General features: G+C 44.2%; 1 protein-coding gene and 1 long non-coding RNA gene across 5 annotated transcripts in view; one reads left to right on the plus strand and one right to left on the minus strand.

The window, feature by feature from the left end:
- Positions 1-19,782, minus strand: part of LOC121673593 — a 74,755-nt gene that overhangs the window by 12,855 nt on the left and 42,118 nt on the right. The window contains exons 5-7 of one of the 4 annotated variants that reach the window (XR_006019251.1): positions 17,198-17,370; positions 15,686-15,838; positions 11,109-12,642 (exon numbers count right to left, since the gene is read on the minus strand). This is a non-coding gene — a long non-coding RNA (uncharacterized LOC121673593). Of the gene's footprint in view, positions 1-11,108; positions 12,643-15,685; positions 15,839-17,197; positions 17,371-18,416; positions 18,497-19,782 lie in introns of those variants that run through there. The other 3 variants (XR_006019252.1, XR_006019253.1, XR_006019250.1) reach the window with 3 other exon arrangements.
- DIO3 (iodothyronine deiodinase 3) lies at positions 1,404-3,249 on the plus strand. Its single transcript, XM_042047008.1, has one exon. The coding sequence runs from the start codon at positions 1,793-1,795 to the stop codon at positions 2,615-2,617; it is 825 nt and encodes a 274-aa protein (XP_041902942.1). The 5' UTR covers positions 1,404-1,792; the 3' UTR covers positions 2,618-3,249.

Below are 19,782 nucleotides of genomic sequence, written 5' to 3' on the forward strand. Positions count from 1 at the left end.
TGGGGGAATTGCAGGTCCTGAGGGTCTTTGGGAATCTGCATCCAGAGACCTGGCATTGGCCACAGGCAGAAATGGGGCACTCAGGACCCACAGGCATATTGGGTTGCATGTCCCAAAGTCAGTGTGACAGGCATCTGGGTGAGTGGCAGCTGTAGTAGCAGCTCAGAGATGCATGAGTCACGTTTGCATAGCAGAGGGCAGTGTTCAGCATTTTGGACAACTAATGTCACTTTCTGAGGAAGCTGGTGAGGAAATTATGTGCATGCTGCAAGCTGGGAACCCTGCAACAATGGAGCAGCAAGCTTCTGAGCAGAGACACCAAACTACATTTAAGCTGTGTACTTCTGGGACGGGTCTCCATCTGGTTCAGCAGGAAGGAATTTACAGGCCATAAATTCCTTCTGATGGGTGAAGACTGAAAGTGGCCAGTCGGTGTTCAGCCCTGCATACTGCGAGCACTTTGCTACAGACACGCAACCCACCCAATCCAAAGCCACTCGCATGTCCACTCTGTGGACAGCACACAGGTCACCTGGCCATGCCCGTGAGGTAACACTTCAGCCCTCAGCTCAAGGATTTTGCCAGACCTAGTCCAGTGAGAGGCTTGTGTTTGTATGTCACTTGACAGGTGCAGAAAAGTACTGCTGGCTCCTCCTGGGACGCCGTAAAGGAGTATCTGCGCTGACTCGCTGCTCACCTGGAAGCAGCAGGACCCCAGTGAGCAGCGGGACATCGCAGACGCAGCGCTGTCCTGTCGCCTGCACCGTCCCCTCTGCCCACCTATTGTGGCGCTCCCCGCAGCCCCGGCCCTGCGGCGCCCGCGATGCAGCCCCGTATTCCCGAGTGCCGCGGGGGCAGGTGCCGGGGCCAGGGCAGGTGCCGGGGCCGGGGCCGGGGCCGGGGCCGGGCGCGGACACCCCGGCTGGGGCTGAGGGCCCCGCGCTCCCGCCGCCGCCGCCGCTTCTCGGCCAACAGCTCCCTCTGGCGGCCGCCCGCGCCCCTCCTCCGCCCGGGGCAGCGCCCACCGGCCCGCGCCCACCTGGTGCCCCCCGTGCCGGGGCTGACGCGGCCGCCGGGGCCCGGCCCGCCCAAAGCGGGCCCCGGGGGAGCAGGGGGCCGGGGCAGCGCCCACCGCCCGTCCCGCCGCCGCCGCCGGATGATGCGGCCGCGGGTTCGAGACCCGGGTGCTCCCGCGGCACCGGGGCGTGCGGTGGGGCGGAGGCTGTGCCCAGGGGGCGACCGGGCTGCCGGGGCGGGGAGGGGAAGAAGGCGCGGGAAAGGACGCGGCGAGGGCGGCCCGTCCCTGTCACCTGCAGGCGCTGCCGGGACGGCCCCGGCGCCGGCTCCCGCCCCGGCCCCGCGCCCGCACAACCTGTGGGGACCCGGGCCGGGGGCGGGCTGTGCCTGTTGCATTGTCCTTGGCGGGGCTGTCTCTGAGCGCCCGCCGCTATCTGAGGCCGGAGACGCCGGCAGTGCCCTGTGTCGGACTCTCTGCCCTGCCTGATAGCGGCTGCACACTGCTCCGTTGCACGTCCCTCGCGGCTCCCGCCGGGGCTCTCTCCCCTTTTGTCTGTGTATTTTTAGGTCATTAGAGTGGAGGGGTAGGTAATCCCCAGGCTCAAGTTCCAGAGGGGCGGGTTCTGGCCGGAGGTGGAGTCACTTTTCATTTAAATCCCTGACTATAAAATGGGCTTAAAGAGAAGCGGGATCTCAGCTGTGCTGCACAGACCCCGGCACGCAGGGTGCGTGGGGGCCCCCCGGCAGCCAGCGCCCTGCAGCACAAGCCGCTGCGATGCTCCACTCCCTCGGCGTTCACACCTTGCAGCTGCTCACCCAGGCGGCCGCCTGCATCCTCCTCTTTCCCCGCTTCCTGCTCACTGCCGTGATGCTCTGGCTCCTGGATTTTCTGTGCATTAGGAAGAAGATGCTGACAATGCCCACGGCGGAGGAGGTGGCCAGCGCCAACGAGGGGCCGCCCCCCGACGACCCCCCGGTCTGCGTGTCCGACTCCAACCGTATGTTCACGCTGGAGTCGCTGAAAGCCGTGTGGCACGGGCAGAAACTGGACTTCTTCAAGTCGGCGCACGTGGGTTCCTTGGCCCCTAACCCCGAGGTGATCCAGCTGGACGGGCAGAAGAGGCTCCGCATCCTGGACTTCGCCCGCGGCAAGAGACCCCTCATCCTCAACTTCGGCAGCTGCACCTGACCCCCGTTCATGGCCCGCCTGAGGTCCTTCCAGCGCCTAGCCGCGCACTTCGTGGACATTGCCGACTTCCTGCTGGTGTACATCGAAGAAGCACACCCGTCCGACGGCTGGGTCAGCTCGGACGCAGCCTACAACATCCCCAAGCACCAGTGCCTCCAGGACAGGCTGCGGGCAGCTCAGCTGATGAGGGAAGGGGCGCCCGATTGCCCCTTGGCCGTGGACACCATGGACAATGCTTCCAGCGCCGCCTACGGTGCCTACTTCGAGAGGCTCTACATCATCCAGGAGGAGAAGGTGATGTACCAGGGAGGCAGAGGACCAGAGGGCTACAAGATCTCGGAGCTGAGGACCTGGCTAGACCAGTACAAAACCCGGCTCCAGAGCCCCAGCACGGTGGTCATCCAAGTGTAAAAAGGACCTGGCAAGAAGCGCAGGGGTGGAGAGGCGAGGGAGGGCGGGAAGAGAGGTGGGGAGGGAGAAGGCACTGCGTCGCGGGTGGCAGGAGCTGTCTTCCCGCGGGGACACTCGAAGGAGGCTGCTGTGCGAGCTTTCGAGCAAGACGTGCCATAGTCCTTTCTTTATTCAAATCATGTTGATTTGCCAGCCACGCTCTGTCAATACTGTATTTCCATGTGCGTTTTGTAAATAACAACTCTCTTTCTTTCTTTTTTTTTGTTTGTTTGGTGGTTTTGGGGGGGGGGGGGGTTTGAGAAGGGTTTACTATTTTTTAAGGAGGCTCTCTTCCTACAGGATCTGTTCCCAGCTGCGTGTGTGCGCGGGTGTGTGTCTGAAAAGTTGTGTACAAGTGCTCCGTGCTGCCTAGCAAGTGCTAACTGGGATTTCTAGTATTTCTTTGTGATGACCGATTTTGAAATGGGTTTCTCTAATGCCAGGAAATCGCGTCTGATGTTGTCAAATACTAGAACTGCCAATAGCCAGAGCTGGACGGAATGTCCTATTTATGTGGGGGGGTTTTGTAAGACGTTCGTTCACCTTCCTTTTTTTTATGAATTTTTTTTAATAATAAAGGTTGAGTAACTACACGTCTAAGCTTGACTGCTTTCCTCTATCTTCAGACCGCTACGTTCACTTTCCCTTTTGCCTACCTCGCAACACCCCCACCGCAACAGGCAGCCGAGGAAGGGCAGGCGGAGCGGCAGGCGGGAGAGGATGCGCTGCCGGGGGCTCGGGGGCGGTGAGCTCTGGCTCGGCGGCGGCAGGAGCGCGCCACCGCCCGCGACCCGGAGGAAAGGGAGAGTACTGGGTGTCCCCAGGGGGAAATCCAAACCTCCGGGGTTCCTGGGGGAGGAGACCGGTCAGGAAGACCGCGTGCTCCCTCAGTGACCCCGGCGAGGTGGCCCCGGACTGAGCCCTAAGTTCTGGAGGGTGAAGGTGCAGGGCAGACCAGCGCCGTGCAGGCAAGTGAGTCCCGACCAAAAACACAGGCTGGGGAAAGCCGTCCTGGGCGGGAGAGCCCTCTCGGGCACGCAGGTGGTGCCGGACCGGAGCCCGGACGGGGGCAGCGCGAACCGCACCTGCGGCGAAGCGGGGCTGAGGGGGTCGGGCAGGACGGCAGCGCCCAGCCCGGCCGTGCGAGGCTCAGCCCCATCCCCGGGGGCCGGCAGCTGCGCTTCAAAGGGTGCAGGGTTCTGGACCTTGCTCCCTTGGAGCCAGACAGGTGAGAAAGGGCGTGGAGAGCATCCCGCAACCTACGCAGGAGCCGTGCAAAGCCGCCCAGAAACAGCGGGTTGTTAAGGACCAACCGTGACCCCTCTGAACGCCTCCACGTCCTTGACAGCAGCGGGACGAGGCGCCCCAGCTGTTAAACCCCTAAGTTTTGGAGAGGGGTGCACGGCCCCGAGGCAGGGCAAGCCGCGGAAGTCGCTCTCCGCAGCTGGGCAGCGAGCCGCGCCCGCTGTGCTAAACTAAACCTGCGGGAAGCTGTTTGCAAGGGCGTTGTAGCCCCTGTCTTGACAATGTTCCTCCGGACCCGCAGTGTTCCTGTCTCTCAACATTCACGGTTTAGACCAGCACGCGTAACCACACCCGCCACTCCCCGCAACAAAAGCAGCACCGAGTGGTCCCTCACAGAGAAATCAGATGCTCCGACCCCGCTCGTCGGTCCCCTTCGCCCCCGCAGCCCCCCTGGAAATCGGGCCGCTCTGCTGAGGTGTTAAAAGATCCAGCTCAGGTGCCCGTTTCGGGCTTCCCGACCCTCCTGGCCATTGTGCCTGCTCTGACGGGCTCGAAACCTATTCAGCCCTTCTTCACCTTCCCGCTGCCCCCAAGAGCTCACCCCCCGGCACTGGGCTCAGGGCCGCACCGGTTCCGCCCGGCTCAGGCGTCTCCGGTTGATGCTGGGGCGGCGGGGCGAGAGCCCACCCCGAGGTGGGCTTGCTTCCCCTGGCTGGGCTCTGGACGCCGAGCACAGAGCCCTCTGCGAAGTCCCGGAGCGGAGGGGAGCCTCGGCGACAGCGCCAGCAGGACAGGCTGCGGCAGGGCATCACCCCGCTTCCCCCGGCACGAGCAGCGCCCGCCCAGGCACGGCAAAGGTGTGGGTGCCTGAGCCTGTCCCCGTCAGTGCCTCCCTCCTGGTGCATGGGTACACCAGCCTCGGCTCCCTCCCGCCACCCTACGAGGGACGAATGAGCGCTCCTCCCTGGTACCAGACTCCCGAGCCCCAACAAACCGCGCCCTGCCCCGCTGCGGGACAGCAGAGCCCCCCGCTCCGCCCTGCTGCCCGCGGCTCCCAGCGCGGTCCCGGCCCTGGCCCTGCCCCGCAGCGCCTTTCCCAGCCCCACGCACGTTGTGCCGTGAAAACCAAAGGCAGGGGACCAGCGAGTCTCCTCTCTCGGCTATAGGGGTAGCCGCTGTGTACACGATTATTCTTTTTCTATGGTTGTTGTTTTTTTGGTTTGGTTTTTTTTGTTCTTTTTGGGGTTTTGTACAGCTTAGTTTTCCTTACTTTACAATAAAGCCATTCTTTGTTTTCTAACCTTGTTATCTCTTTCCTTTATAAGCTTTTGGCAAGCTTTAGTTGTAATCTGAAGTTACGGGCAAGACCCGGGCACATCCCCACCCCGGCCTGGCCCCCAGGACATTTTCCAGTCATACAGACAGAAATTGTCACTGTGGGCTTTAATAATAACAGAAACAGCCTCATCTTTGCTCTCTACTACTAGCAGATCTTGGTCAAAGGCTATATGAGGTCAGGATTTTTTTTTCCCCTAAATAAGTCAGCTTTCTAAAGCTACATTCCTCCTTTAAACCGAACACAGAGCTCTTATTTATCACTTTCTCTTTAATCAGCAACAGAAGAAAAAATTGCTATGAATTCCTGGAATCCCTGAAAGAGATCACACTTTTCCTTTGCACAAATCAAAGTTATCTGCTCCTATTATATCCTCCACTTAAAATGAATCATAAGCCTCCTTCCCACTGAGCTTTCTCGGGGATACTTGTTTAGCACAGATGAGAACAATACGCTGTACATCTAAAGAGCCCAGGGCAGCAGAAGCCTCTCCGACTGATACAAAGGATTGAGAAACGTCCTATCTTTAAAACGCATTTTTAGTGCCTTTCCACCTCCCTGGTGCACGACAAACAGAAGTCAGAGAGCTCAGAGAGATTTATCAGAGAGAGATCTGAGTGGCGATTACATGTTCTGTCAATAATTAATTGAATTATGTCCTCATCATAATTACATACAGTTCTCTAGCCAGGAGGAGAAAAGAAAGAAGGAAGTTGTGGTGTGGTCAGAGGGGGATCTCAGGACATGGTTCCAGTCATTAAAAATGTGATGTAACATTGCAATCTGGTGTATTCTGAGGCACAAATGGGGAAACACAAATGAAACTAACTACCAAAATATTATTTGCTTTACAGCAGGGAGACAGAAAAAGCACTTGCGTTCGTTAGTTGTTTTCATTACTACTTTCTGCTGGGGATTTAAAGGTATTTTGCCATGCAAAGACCAGAGGTCTTGCTCATTTGAACTATGAGCTATATGTTGTAGGTTTTCTATTGTTCACCATGTACTATCTGACTACATTGGATGTTTCTGATATTTGAAATAAAGATTTTAATTGGTCCAGAAATTAAAATTAGTCCAGCAAAGCATCCTATATTCAATAAAAATGTAGAAATGACACATTAAAATAATCTTGCAAGCAAATTCTTATTCTGATACTAATTTTTCTGTACTTCTTCCAGTCATAAGAGAGATCATTATATCATTATTAATTTATTATTTACTAAGAGCTGTTCGAGTACTCTTTTGGTACACAAATGCAAGAAAACAAAGAGCTCGATTCAGTTCTCACACAAGTTTTGCACTGGTGTGACTTCAATGACACGGGTGTAGTCACTTCAGAACCACCTGGGTGTAATTATGATCAAAATCTGGGCTATTGCACTTCCTTTGCTTTTCTAATGGTTCAAAACCTCTATTTTTCTACAGCACACTGCGGAAGACAGACAGCTGTTTACATACAGCGCTCAAAAATCATTCTCAAGTTCCTCCTCACCACCAGTGCCAGTGTCCTATGTCCTGCCACAATTTAGGCATGTCAGCACATTTCCTCATCTTTCTGCATCCTCCCTACAGCATGAGAGTTGTAAACCCCATCGATATGTGTTTCCCTCTACTTGTTAAGGCACATCCTCTTGGCGTCTTGAGTTTTAGGTCAGGTAGCTTTTCATCCTAATTGCTTTTAAGATCCAGCTGCCAAAAGGGAATTTGATACCTGCTTCCCTCTTTGCAAATTTCTCTTTTCAGACAAATGTTTGATGATGCCTCTTGAAAAGGGGTTCATTTATGACCTCAACTTAATTGACAAACTCACGTATTTCTCATCTTCTTGGCCTTCCATCTACTTCTTCAGAGATTTTGGAAATGGTTTACAGTGGTAAATGCACTAACACTCAACGGCCAAAAACATCTTAACCAGAATTGCAAACAGTATTCAGTACCTCCTGGGTGAAAATGCAATGCAGGACAAGGTTAAAATCCTTCACCTAATATGTTTCGCATGAGAATCCTTCTCAGGGCTTATGCCCTCAAAAGTAAGGCTCCCTCAGTCTGGTCTATGCAGTTCCTGTGCCAATCAAACTTAAAAGATCAGGCCTGTATGTTGTTTCATCTCTCTTTTTCAAGTTAATGGTTTCATCCTGACTTTGCTCATGGAAGCACTTGCTTCCATTTCCTTTCAAGCAATAAATATCCTCTATCTTAAAAGGACCTTTATGACATGGCCATATGGGGCAAGGTAGCTAAACCCCCTACAGATCATCCCCCAGTGCCCAGAATTACCCCAACATGGAGGTGATCCCTGAAAGTCTGATAAAGCCGTCCAAGAGCTGCATTTCTTACTGGAGTCTTCAAGAATGAACTGGAACATGGTCCCGAGCAGAATAGCGTTCCATTATCCATTATAAAGTAATGGGCATTATGAAAAATTATTAACAGATTTAGATTTTACTGATACTCCTAGCAATGAGGGGTTTCAGTAGGTGACGGTAATGATGGTAAGAATCATGGTAAAACTTTCATTCTTTTATGGCCATCTTCTCTCTCTCATCATCTTAGGTTTATGAACAACTAGTGCTTGAGCAGTCTGCATTTGACCAGATTTTCATATTCCATTCCAAGGCAGCCCAGGCTGGATTTTTAGGGTCATATTTCTATTTTTCTTCTGTCTTGCTTTTCTTGCCTGAAGAGTCAGTCAGGATATACATTCAGAATCACAGCATATTCTGTGCTGGAAGGGACCCACAAGGATTGTTGAGCTCAATGCATGTGAATGGCCTATATGGGGATGAAACGCACAACCCTGGCATTACTAGTACCATGCTCTAACCAACTGAGCTAATCCCAGTCCATCCCTCGCAGTGGACAAAATTCAGTATATTCATTTAATCACTAGAGGTTATCAGGCATAATTCCTCAAATTATGTACCACATTACAGAAATTAAATGAGGTGTCACTGCACAGAACCTCACTTCAAGTATCATAAATTCAAAAAATTTTGCATCTAAACATCTTCCAGAGCTTTCTCTAAGTTCATATAACTTTGTAGGCATAATTATGCCAAAGGTATCTTTAGTGCCAAAGACCTGATAGCGAGAATAATTTCTAAGAAAAAAAAAAATTTCATAACATCTGGATAAAATTTAAAATATATGTTTATTAAAAATACATTTTATTAAGTTAAAAATAAAAATTTATGTATATGTTATGACTTACAATAACTCTTGTAATGGAAGCGATTCTTAAAAAAACTATGACACTGAGCTGAAGAAATTCTGAAAGTTGCACAATTCCATGCAAGAAAAAATACTGTTTATTTGATCACTTTCCAGTTGTGATGAAGGACAATCAGGAAAGAATAGGGCGCAAGGCTGCTGTCAATGAGATTTGCAGCACGTGGACACAGAGAACACATTGTGCCACTAACAGACACATACAATTGCAGAGATCAAAATTAGCCCAGAGTGGTTTTGGAACATTGGAAAGGGAGAGGCAGGGACTTGTGCATTTTATGGAATGAAATAGTTATTCCAAGAAGTCATAAATATACAAAAAAAAATTTTAAATGACCAAGTTAATTTCTATTTCTTCTCACTCAGAAGTGAAACACGTCCATTGTGTGTGTGTTGGTGAATAAGGAACAGTTCTGGGGAAATTGAAGAGATTAAATGAAACTCGGTTGTCTAGTTCCCTCTATTTCATTTAATCTTTTTTTTCCTTTTAACTGTATATTGCCTTCTCTAGAGCACATGCCACTGGAATGATTATGTTGGGCTCTAATTTTTTTGATGGTCATGCACATCTGTCTCTGACAGTGTTTAGCTGACAGAAGTATCTGTTACAAAATAAACTACCATGACATCAAAAGGAGTCAACTGTTCTATCTACCTGATTAGAGCAAAGGTATGGTAAGCATATGCAACAGAAGAATTTGGAACTGTTCCCCAGAACTGACTGGCAAGACCTCTCCTATTCCCATGAGATGTCTTCAGTTGATTCATTCAGCCATTATACATTCCGGAAGTTATCTACTGGGAGGGACAGAATGGAAGAAAAAAGAGCAGATTGAGGAAGAAATGTCATGGACCTTGCATTTTGTATTTTTTTTACTAACTGAGTAAAACTCTTCTACTGCATTGTCATGAACACAAAGACAGGTCTGGAGGAACTCCATAGTGATTTACCAGTAGAACTGAAACAAACTGATATGTACCATAGAAATACATCTGTTTTCTAAGGCTGGATAGGAAGCTACCCAGAGAGATGTATATTAGCACTTCCTGCAGACACTGCTTGAAGCTGGAAATATCTCCTTTTCCTTTTACCACATATTCTGTGCCAATATTAAATCACTTTGGAACCTTCTGTTTTGTTAATAAATCTAATCCCAAGAAAAGAGACTTGACAAAAAGGAAAATCAGACTTTATTCTATCTTTTCAGTTATTGAACACTGTCTCACAGCTCATTCCTAGATCTGTCAAGCCCCTCTTGCTCAATGAAGTAAGACAGTGGTTCAAGGGCCAGATGGTGGGAAAGAAGCCACTGAGGTCTCTGAGAGACTGCAGCACTGCATTACAAATGTGTGAGATAAGGGCCAAACTGTGGGACAATGAGAAGAGGGAGAGGATTATCTATTCCCATGCACAGCAGTGACAGACATGCACAGATAAACATTGTCTCTGAAACCTGGTGCTATTTTTGCTACCAGGTGAGCAATCAGGGCATTCATTGCAATTCCCATGTCATTTGTTTTTAGACGATGGATGTGTCACCATTGCAAAATGGAATTTGGGCTTTTTCAGAAAAGAAATCAACACTTAAGTCATACTTTTGAGTAAGTCAAAAGACACCCAAGGGTATGATTGCCTTGTATGCTGTTCTTTTTTAATAAGGCCAAGGAAAAGCATCACTGGATGGGATCATAATCATCTGCTGCTTTAATGCAGGCAATCGAAGAAGTCTCCTTACTGATGGCTGTAAATTCATCATTATGGATACCACTCAGAGTCATTTGGCATGACATTTTTTATGCATAGAACGGAAAAGTGCAGTATTAGCTCCCGAGTGATTGGATGAGTTGTACATCCATTAATGCACATAACAGAAAATGTTTCCCAGCTCCAACTTATCTCCTACACAAACTGAGAAGATGCAGATTGACTTGCTCCTGTTTACTCAAATTTTTGGTGCATTTTTTCATTATGTCCAAAGTCCTGTTTATCTGAGAACCTGCTATCATCATGCATTGTAGATTGTACTGCTGACTCTGAGATCATAATAGCCTGGCTGTGTTCACATATTATGAAATTTACTGGATGACAGGCAATATGAGAGAAAATTAGTTGTATTAACCCCATAATGAATAAATATTTCTCAATTCGCTGCTTTGGGAAATAAGGAAGTGGTAGATTGTAAGCCCAGGAAAGCTGGACAAATTTTTAATCAAATTTTTAATCTACACAATTGCCATTTCAACCTGGTTAAAATCCATGTGTCATCCATCTGAAAACTGCAAAATTAGTCCACTAAGAATTCATTATACCATAAAAACACTAAAAGTAAAACAAAAAAACCCTGTGCTCATTTTCATAATAGACCACCTTTTTCATTTAAGACATTTCATTTCTAAATGTAACTAGATTAAATTTTCCAGGAAAAAAAAATTAAAATTTCATTTTCCATTTTGGCCAACTCAAAAATATACATTTTCCTGTTATTCAAATGAAACAAAACACACATTATTCAAATTCCCTCTTCTGCAGTGTTTCTTCCTGTTCATGAATTGCTCAGGAACTGGTTATGATCAGTTAATTTATCCACACACTTCATCGATCAAATTCCATGAAGAAATTTCACCCAAGAATGTATCAACTATTTGTTCACATAGGATATTTATTCAGCTGTGATATAGAACCATCACTTACATGAACGGTGTCATATTTGCTCCCCTGCTGATTATATGGCTTTCTTTTTTCAGAGAGGAAATACCAAATATCAAGTAATTGCATTTCTTAGATGCAAATTATCAGACAAATAATCATTAAATGTTTACAAGATATACAAAGTTTCTATCCAGACAGCAGAATTATCCATCTTTAAGCCATTGACACATTTCAGAACTCTGAACCAACATCTTTTATTTAATAGTATGCACAAACTAGAGTTTATAGGAAAGACCTAGATAATAAGAATGCACCCAAAAATAATAATTAAAAAGTCTAGATTTTAGCATTTCGGCTTCCAGTATAAGCAATAGGGAGAATTCAATTCTACCTCAGCTGTCAGATAGTGAGGACACTTACTTAAAGGAGGACTTTTTGGTACAAGCCCAGCCCATGTCCATGGATCTGAACCTGGAAATTCCATAACCTGGACAGTGTCATAGCCTGTGAAATACACAAACCATTTTCTTGGAACTTTAAGAGAAGAGGTACTGATCAGCACTTGTGGGGAATGGTTGGACTGTTCACTTTCCTAGCAAAGCTACTTACTGAGGATATAAAACAGCTGTGTTACAGTATCAAGCAAAATATCAGGTACATGCCATAACAGTGAGGCTACTATTTAATTCCAGACGACAAACATTCTTCTTTATTTTATTCTGACCAGAAAGGTTATTCTGACTTGAGAAAGCTTCCCAACATTTAGCCAATACATTCCCTCACAAAAACACTGAATTTACCAGAAATTCACACACACTCCAAACAAAACCCCAAAAATCCCAAAGAAAACCCCAAAAGAATAAAGGAAAATAAAAAGAAGGAAAGAAGAAAAGTTTTATCCAAAACTTTTAGGTCAGCTCTAGGATGGACTTTTGGACTCGCTTGTAATTGCTTTCATTGTCTGATTGGTCAACATTACTTATCTTCCCCTGCTGTGCATATGACAAACTGTCGTGTAGGCAGGCGTGCTGGCCAATAAAACCTCAAAAAGCAGTGAAACATTCCCATCAGTGCAAGCAACAGTTCTCAGTATAAGTAATTGTCTTGTCGTATGTCCCCAGGCCCATTCTTTTCCCTTTCTTTCTCTCTCACTTGAATTTCATTAGAGATGTTCTTTCTCCATCAACATAGCCTCATGTTACTTCTCTGCAGCTCTGCTGCCCTCCATTCTAAAATCTGGCATTACAGTGGAACTTCCAAGAATTCCATTCTCTGAAGCATTATGAGTCACACTGTAGTCCTCAGCAATATTTTTAAAACACCAATGTTTTTTTAATCACTCTTGAGACCCACAGAAGAAAGTAAGGATATTATCTTGCTAACTTACAGTCGTGGTTGTTTTTTCTATTGCCACCCACACTCTCTCATCTTTCTCCAGATACTCTGCTCCAGTCTCTCAATAGTGCAGGCATATGGTATTCAAGCATGCCAGAGTCTGACTTCAAGTTTTAGTCATTTTTCTTCCTGTAAAAAGGATGGAGGGACATTAAGCCTATGACCATTTGAGAGCTTTCTTTATGTGAGACTTTTATTAGGGTTTATATTTTTAAAAAAATTATATGCTATACTGTAAAACTAACAAAGAAATATCAGGTCTAAGCCATAATTCATCTTATCTGAATACCAGCAGTGCCATGTGTCTGGTATGTCAGAGGCAGCACAGAAATCACTGGTACAACAGTGAACATAGGAAGGGGACAACTTATGCCTGCTTTTGGCATTGACTTCAAAAAAAGCATTTTAACACAGGAGATGGTTATCTTCAGGAGTTTTAGTTGTAAATACTATCCCTGATAAGAAAAACATGAATCTTTATTCTACTGTTGAAGAACTTTCTATTTTAATTAGAAAAAGGAATCCAAGTTACTAAGCTATAGTAAAGTTATCAGTTCATTTTCATTGTATGTTTCAATGTTTGCTCCTCTTTTTTGAGCACAAGGGATGAGGCAGCTTGTATTACAAAAGAGTTATTTGCAGATTAGGACTGAAGTTCCACAAATTGCTGTTATCTGCTGTGCAGATGCTCATGTGACACACTGAATAAATATACCTTAAGGTAAGCACATAACACTGGACAATGGGCATTCAATAAAGAAGATCCCTAAAGACAAAGATTATCTGAGTTCTGTAGAGATCAGCTTTTGCACGAAGCACTTGAGGATGACTGGCTGCCCCCATAATAGTTTTTAGACAAAGCTGCCAGGAAATAAGAGGATGAAGAGACCTAGATTCTAAATTACCAGCTGATCACGTGAAGAAAGTACATACTTGGGTCTCAAAAGTTACTCAAAAATGGTCAGTGAGTTTGCCTGTGCAAGAGATGGTTGAGAGAACTGTGAAAATAAACACATCATTGAGAAATGGAGGTAGGATGAGTGAGATTTACTTAAGAAAAGGCGAGAACAGTGTTAAACGAAATAGAAAAGAATCCAATCCATATTAAATAGTAGCATTAATGCAGTCAGCCAGGAAGCTACAAGTGATGAAGACTCCTCAAGAATCAAAGTTAGATGAAGGATTTTATACACACTTGTTCATGTATTTGCTTGTCTACATAAAATAAAACACAATCATACTGAAACTGCTCATTTTACAGCCAGCTCATATAGGGCTTTTCTCTCTCACTGCCTCTTACCAGCAAGTGTGGAAAAGCAATAAACTTGCTTTTCATTTTGGTAGGATTTTGCTTCTACTCTGCGTGTCTTTAAGAAATCTTCACCTTTTTTTTTTTGTTTTTTTGATTGTATCAATACTAAACTTTTGGAGTATGTTTTTACTCCTGGGCTGCATCCAAAGCAGTGTGGGCAGCAGGTCAAGGGAGGTGGTTCTGCCCCTCTACCCTGCCCACATGAGATCCCACCTGGAGTTCTGCAACCAGCTCTGGGGTCCTCTACACAAGAAATACATGGACCTGTTAAGAGTGAGTGAAGAAGAGGGCCATGAAAAGGATCAGAGGGCTGGAGCACCTCTCCTACAGAGACAGGCTGAGAGAGTTGGGGTTGTTCAGCCTGAAGAAGAGAAGACTCCAGGAAGAATTCATTGTGGCCTTCCAGTACCTAAAGAGGGCTTATTAAAAAGAGGGAGTGCAACTTTTTACACAGACAGGTAGCGACAGGACAAGGTGGAATGGTTTTAAACTAAAAGAGGAGAGATTAGATATAAGGAAGATATTCTTTACCCAGAGGGTAGTGAGACACAGGAACAGGCTGCCCAGAGAAGTTGTGGATGCCTCATTCCTGAAGTGTTCAAGACCAGACTGGATGGTGCTTGGAGCAATGCGGTTTAGTGGAAAGTGGCAGGGAGATTGGATCTTGATGATCTTTAAGGTCCCTTCTAACCCAAAATATTCTATGATTCTAAGATGCTGTAACTACCAGGCCAAGACATTTAAAAATTGCTTTACTCGCTGTGGGTGTTTTTAAGATAAAAAAATAAAACTTTCTAGAAAATAGGTGAAAATATTAACACATTTATTAGCCTAATGTTAAACTTTTAAATCTGTATGTAGTCACCCTAGTGTCAGTAAAGTTGTTAATTCTCAGTGATGGATATCCACAAATCTCAATGAATGGGTAGGAGGTACAACTCAGCTAAACATCACACTATCTGAAAAACTCATTATCATTTTAAATTCAGGAGCCTATTTAAATACAAGCATCCCGTTTTGAACATTTGTCATAAGAGTGAAGCAGTGATGGGTTCAAATATTTGGTAACTGCTGATGTCATTGATGAGCTGCAGAGATTTCAATTTTTCACAGATGTTGTTACCAATAGAACACATCTTTAAGCCCCTTCTGTTTCCTTATTTTTATTACTTCTAAGAAAAATACTATCCTCACCATCTCTGAACCCCCCCCTCAGTGTGATTTTGGGCCTTGGGCAGAACAGGATGCAACAGACACACGAACAACCTTTGGTCTGGGCAGCGGATGTCAGGCTTAGCAAGGAGAACGTCATCAGTCCAAGAACAATAGCTAAAGCTTCCAGGTCACTCTGAATCATTCTCCTGAGTGGCCCTTCCTACTACCTCTTACTGGCTTTTCAGGAATAATTAGAAACAGGCAGCAGTTACACCATTTCTGTAAGTTTAAAGCTACGCTTTCAACAGCAGAAAAGCTCAAGAGCACAGGCAATTTCCATCTGAATTTACTGATGCTTTACTCAGTGCTCCACAGGCAGAAAACCCAAGTGACACAACAGGGAAATCTAGCACATACAAGATATGAAGGCCTGAAAATGAAGATTATTGTGAAATTTAGAAACATGATACTGATGTGAATGTGCATGTCTCTAAAACAGTCTCTTCTATTACAGATCTCAGATGTGTATATGCCAGACATAGCTGAGTGAGAGCCAAAGCCTAGATTAATTTGCTTTTTATAAAAGTTGCCTACACATGCATCTGAAAATCAAAACACAGAAAAGAATATCAGAGATCTCATAAAGAAAATAATATTTAATTAGTTACAGGTTAGTAACTAATTAGTACAAATTCAGGACCTTACCTTAAACAATTCTTCATTTTGTTTTGTTTTCCTTGCATAAAATACAATTCTGGAATCTGGTTTTCATTATAAGCATTCTTTAATGAACTCTCTGATGCTAATGATTTAGTCAGAAAAAATAAGTGGTATTTTGTTCACTTTTACCTTCTTTTTCTATGAAAAAAAAAAAGAAGAAGCAATGTAATACTTGGAGGAATCAAGGAGTAAGTATCCAAATATCTTAGAAGACAAAGACTGCAATTTTAACAAATCTACCCTCGTATGTATGGCAATATGATGGGAGTTACAGCTGTGACAGAGATTTTAAATGGGAAAGAATCAATGCAGATTTGCAGATGGAGGTCATGTCTCAAAAATGTGTTAGGCTTGTCCAAAGGAGCACATGGATAAGATGATCTGGTAACTGCAGTGTGGTAATTCTATACTTGGATACTCTGGTGCATATGTCATGGATTTCCATGGAGCTTTGGGAAAATTCACAGGCCTTTAAAAAAAAGAAGCTACCACGGCACAAAAGCAATGGTCCTCTTGAGCATTATTAGATTTTTTTTCAAGTTAGGAAGGAAAAGAAGGAATGAGCAGCCAATTGTCAGAAGGGAAGAAGTTGCTCGCAAGGTGTTAACAGGTCTCTGATGGAATTTCTGCTGTTCAGCCTGCTCCTGAGCAACCTCAAACACAAATACAAACTTTATATCTTCTGCTGATGATCCGAAATTGCCCAGGAGAGTCAAAACTAAAGCTGTGTGAGGCAGAGTATAGAAGTACCTCACAGTCCCAAATGACTTGATGGTAAAGTGACAGATGAAATTAAATGCCATTCCTAAGTAGGAAAAGACAAGGTGTGTACACATTTTTGTACATAATTCCTGCCTGATATAACTCTGAACAACAAAGTCCACAGAGATTTTAGTTACTTAATTAAACCAACTGTTAATTTATATCCATGATTCAGGGTATTCCTGACAGTGCCTTTGAATTTCATTGATGTCTTTTAGACTACCAGAGTATTTTTTATAATTCCATTTGGAGAGAAATCTTTGTCTTTAAGTGTTTCAGAAATACAAACTAATTATCCTTATAAACACTCTTATAGAATGAAAACTGAGGTATTTCAGTTAAATTATTTACACAAAATGCTAAAAATACATCAGACAATTCTCTACCAGAAAACTGCCATTTTCAATGAACCCCTTCTTAAAAGAAATTAAATTAACTTTATGCATTTCTTGGGAAAGTGGAAAAAACTTTTAAAATGTAGATATATTTCAATCAGACATATTAGGAAAAGAAAGGTTCAAATTTTCACATTATAAAAAATTGCAGATGTTTAAATTGAATGTCTTTAATTTAACCAAACACTACAATTCAAACTACCCAAAGTAGATTTAAATTGTATCTCTCTTTTTTCCCCAGGAGATATTCAAGAAATTGTCTTTCTTGTTCCCACTTAGGATGACTTTATTTTACAAATTATAATTTTTTTTTGACAAAGAAACAAGGTCATTCACTTACCAAATCAGGGTCTGTCTGTCCATTACATGCCATGAGTTGAGTAACTTCTGTGTAGAAAAAATACCTGTCTAGTACTACCTCTTCACAGATTATCTTTTCTGGGTAGAGTATGTCCCTGTTGATTAATGTTCCCTGAACCATCTTTCAAGAGGTTTGTGCACTTGTAGGGGAAACTAAAACAAAGCAGAAGTGTCCTGCTGCAGACAAAGCTAGGCTGAAACTAAAACTTTTACTGAAAGATGAGGAAAAATACAGGAAAAAAAAACCCACCTAATTTTAATAGAGGAATTTATATTAATTTTAAAGTTTTTGGTAGTAAAGCACTGAACCATGGTCTGAAAAAATTGGCTTCGTCTGCTCAGTCAATCTGTAATTCTACATACAGCCCAACTAAAGCTCTAGGCATATGAATAGTTTGTATTAACTAACTGTTTTGAGATTTCTTCAGTTGCTGGTCTTTACTCTTGCAGGCTCTCTGTTATGTATGAAATTAAAGCATTGTAAAATAACTCCATGCACTAAAAAATGCCCAGAGATGACTGTATAACCTGGAGTAAAGAAGGTTCCTAGTGTAAATAAATACCTGAAGGTGTACAGGTTTTTAGTGGTGCCCAATGAACAGGACAAGAGGCAATGGGCATCAGCTGAAACCTGGGAGTTTTCATCTAAACATCAGGAAACCTTTTTTCCTATGAGGATGACTGGGTGATGGCACAGTTTTCCCAGGGGAGTTGTGGAGTCTCCACGCATGAACATAATCAAAACTCATTTGGACATGAACCTGGGCAACTGTCTCCACTGTGGCCCTGCTGGAGAAAGGGGGTGGGACCAGATGACCTCCAGAGGTTCCTTCCAACCCCAACCATTCTGGGATCTGTGATTCTGTGATTCTGTGAAATATCACTCAAACTGACAAAACATTAAAGAGGAAAAATGGAAAAATAAGGGAACAATTTAAAAAATAATCTTTAACAAGAAAATTAAGGAAAATATGCCTGAGCAACTAGAGAAGCAGAATCCTTTTGGTACATTTATTTATAACAAGTACTTAATAAAACAGCTAGGAAAAAATACAGACTGGAAGGAGGACATATGCATCCACAGATCATAGAAGAATTATCTAGATAATTTTTGAACCGCTGACAATTAAATTGGTATACCAAGAGGAGCAGGTACTGAGAAATGAAAGAAATTCCAAAGAGAGAAATAGGGTTAATACCTTTCAAAAGGAAGTCCAAGGAATTCCAGTACTTGCTTTCCAGTATCTCTTCTCCTTCCAGAAAAGCAATTGGATACATGCTATTAAGAAAAAAAATGTATGGACCCAAAGAGAGACCAAGAGCAGACTAGAACCATAAGCAAAGTAGAAAACTAATAGGATCAAAAGATCACAGGATAATTCAGGTTGGAAGGCACCTACGAAGTTCATCCAGTCCAGCCTCCAGCTGAAAGCAGGGTCAGCTGTGAGATCTGACCAACTTCTTTGTATGCAGCTTGGTCTTGAAAATCTTCAAGGACTGCACAGCTTCTCTGAGCAATCTGTTCTGATTGCTGAGATTCTGATCTGTTCTTGACTGACCAAACTGTAAAAAAGTTTTTCCTTAAATCCAGCCTGGCCTTGTATTGTTTCAACTTCTGCCTATTATCTGTAATCATCCCATCAGGCAGCACTGGCTCCATCCTCCAAGGTCCCCCAAAACCCGTATCTTCTCCATGTTGAACAAGCCTCAGCTTCTCCTCCTGAGGCAAATCCTTCAATCCCTGATTATCTTGGTGGCCCTCCACTTAACTCGCTCCAGTTTTAAATTTAAATGACAAATCCTGGGCAAGATGTATAGAACACTCATTTCAGAGATAACCATAATGCAGTGATGAATATTCTTTTTAGAACAGTTTGGAATTTTCCATCTAAGAGAACTGATAATATATAAAAGACGCTGTTTGAAAAAACTCCCTATTCAGGAATGAAGATAAAGTTTCCCTTAACTTTTATTGAGATCAAAGTCTCACTTATACAATTATATTTAAGAATCTAGTTGCATGTCTTAACAGGGATAGACTTGAGTACATGTTAAAGTACTTTCCTGAATCTGGGCAAGAGTTGTTATATGTAGAATATAACCTGTAGCTGGACTTCATATCTGATTACAGCGCCTTTCAAAACTTTACCCACAAATGATTCACATTTTCCCAAACCATTACAAAGCCTTATGAACTGCAAAGTAATTAAAAGACCAAAGCAAAAGGTAATGGAAGAACATATATCAAGTCTGGAAAGAGGTGGTACCAAATGCAATAGAATTCACTCAGTATTACTTAAGATTTCCATTAGCTATCCATGGTGACAGATAAACAGCACTTATATTTGTAAATTATGTTGTACCATTACAAATGTTAGGGAAAAGAGTGAAATACATTGCAAAGGAGTCTGAAAATATCAGACTGTGGAAGCCAACACTGCTTGCCCTGCTGATACAAAATTCCTATTAAAACAATAAGGTGTGCAGAATTTGGCTTCTGGAAATAGGAAATAAAGGAACAAATCCAAAGCTCACTAAAGTCAATAGGAGACATTCTTCTGACCT

This window comes from Corvus kubaryi, unplaced genomic scaffold, assembly GCF_017639235.1.
Source record: "Corvus kubaryi isolate FWS band 111438036 unplaced genomic scaffold, C.kubaryi_AGA036_p1.0 66, whole genome shotgun sequence".
NCBI lineage: Eukaryota > Metazoa > Chordata > Aves > Passeriformes > Corvidae > Corvus > Corvus kubaryi.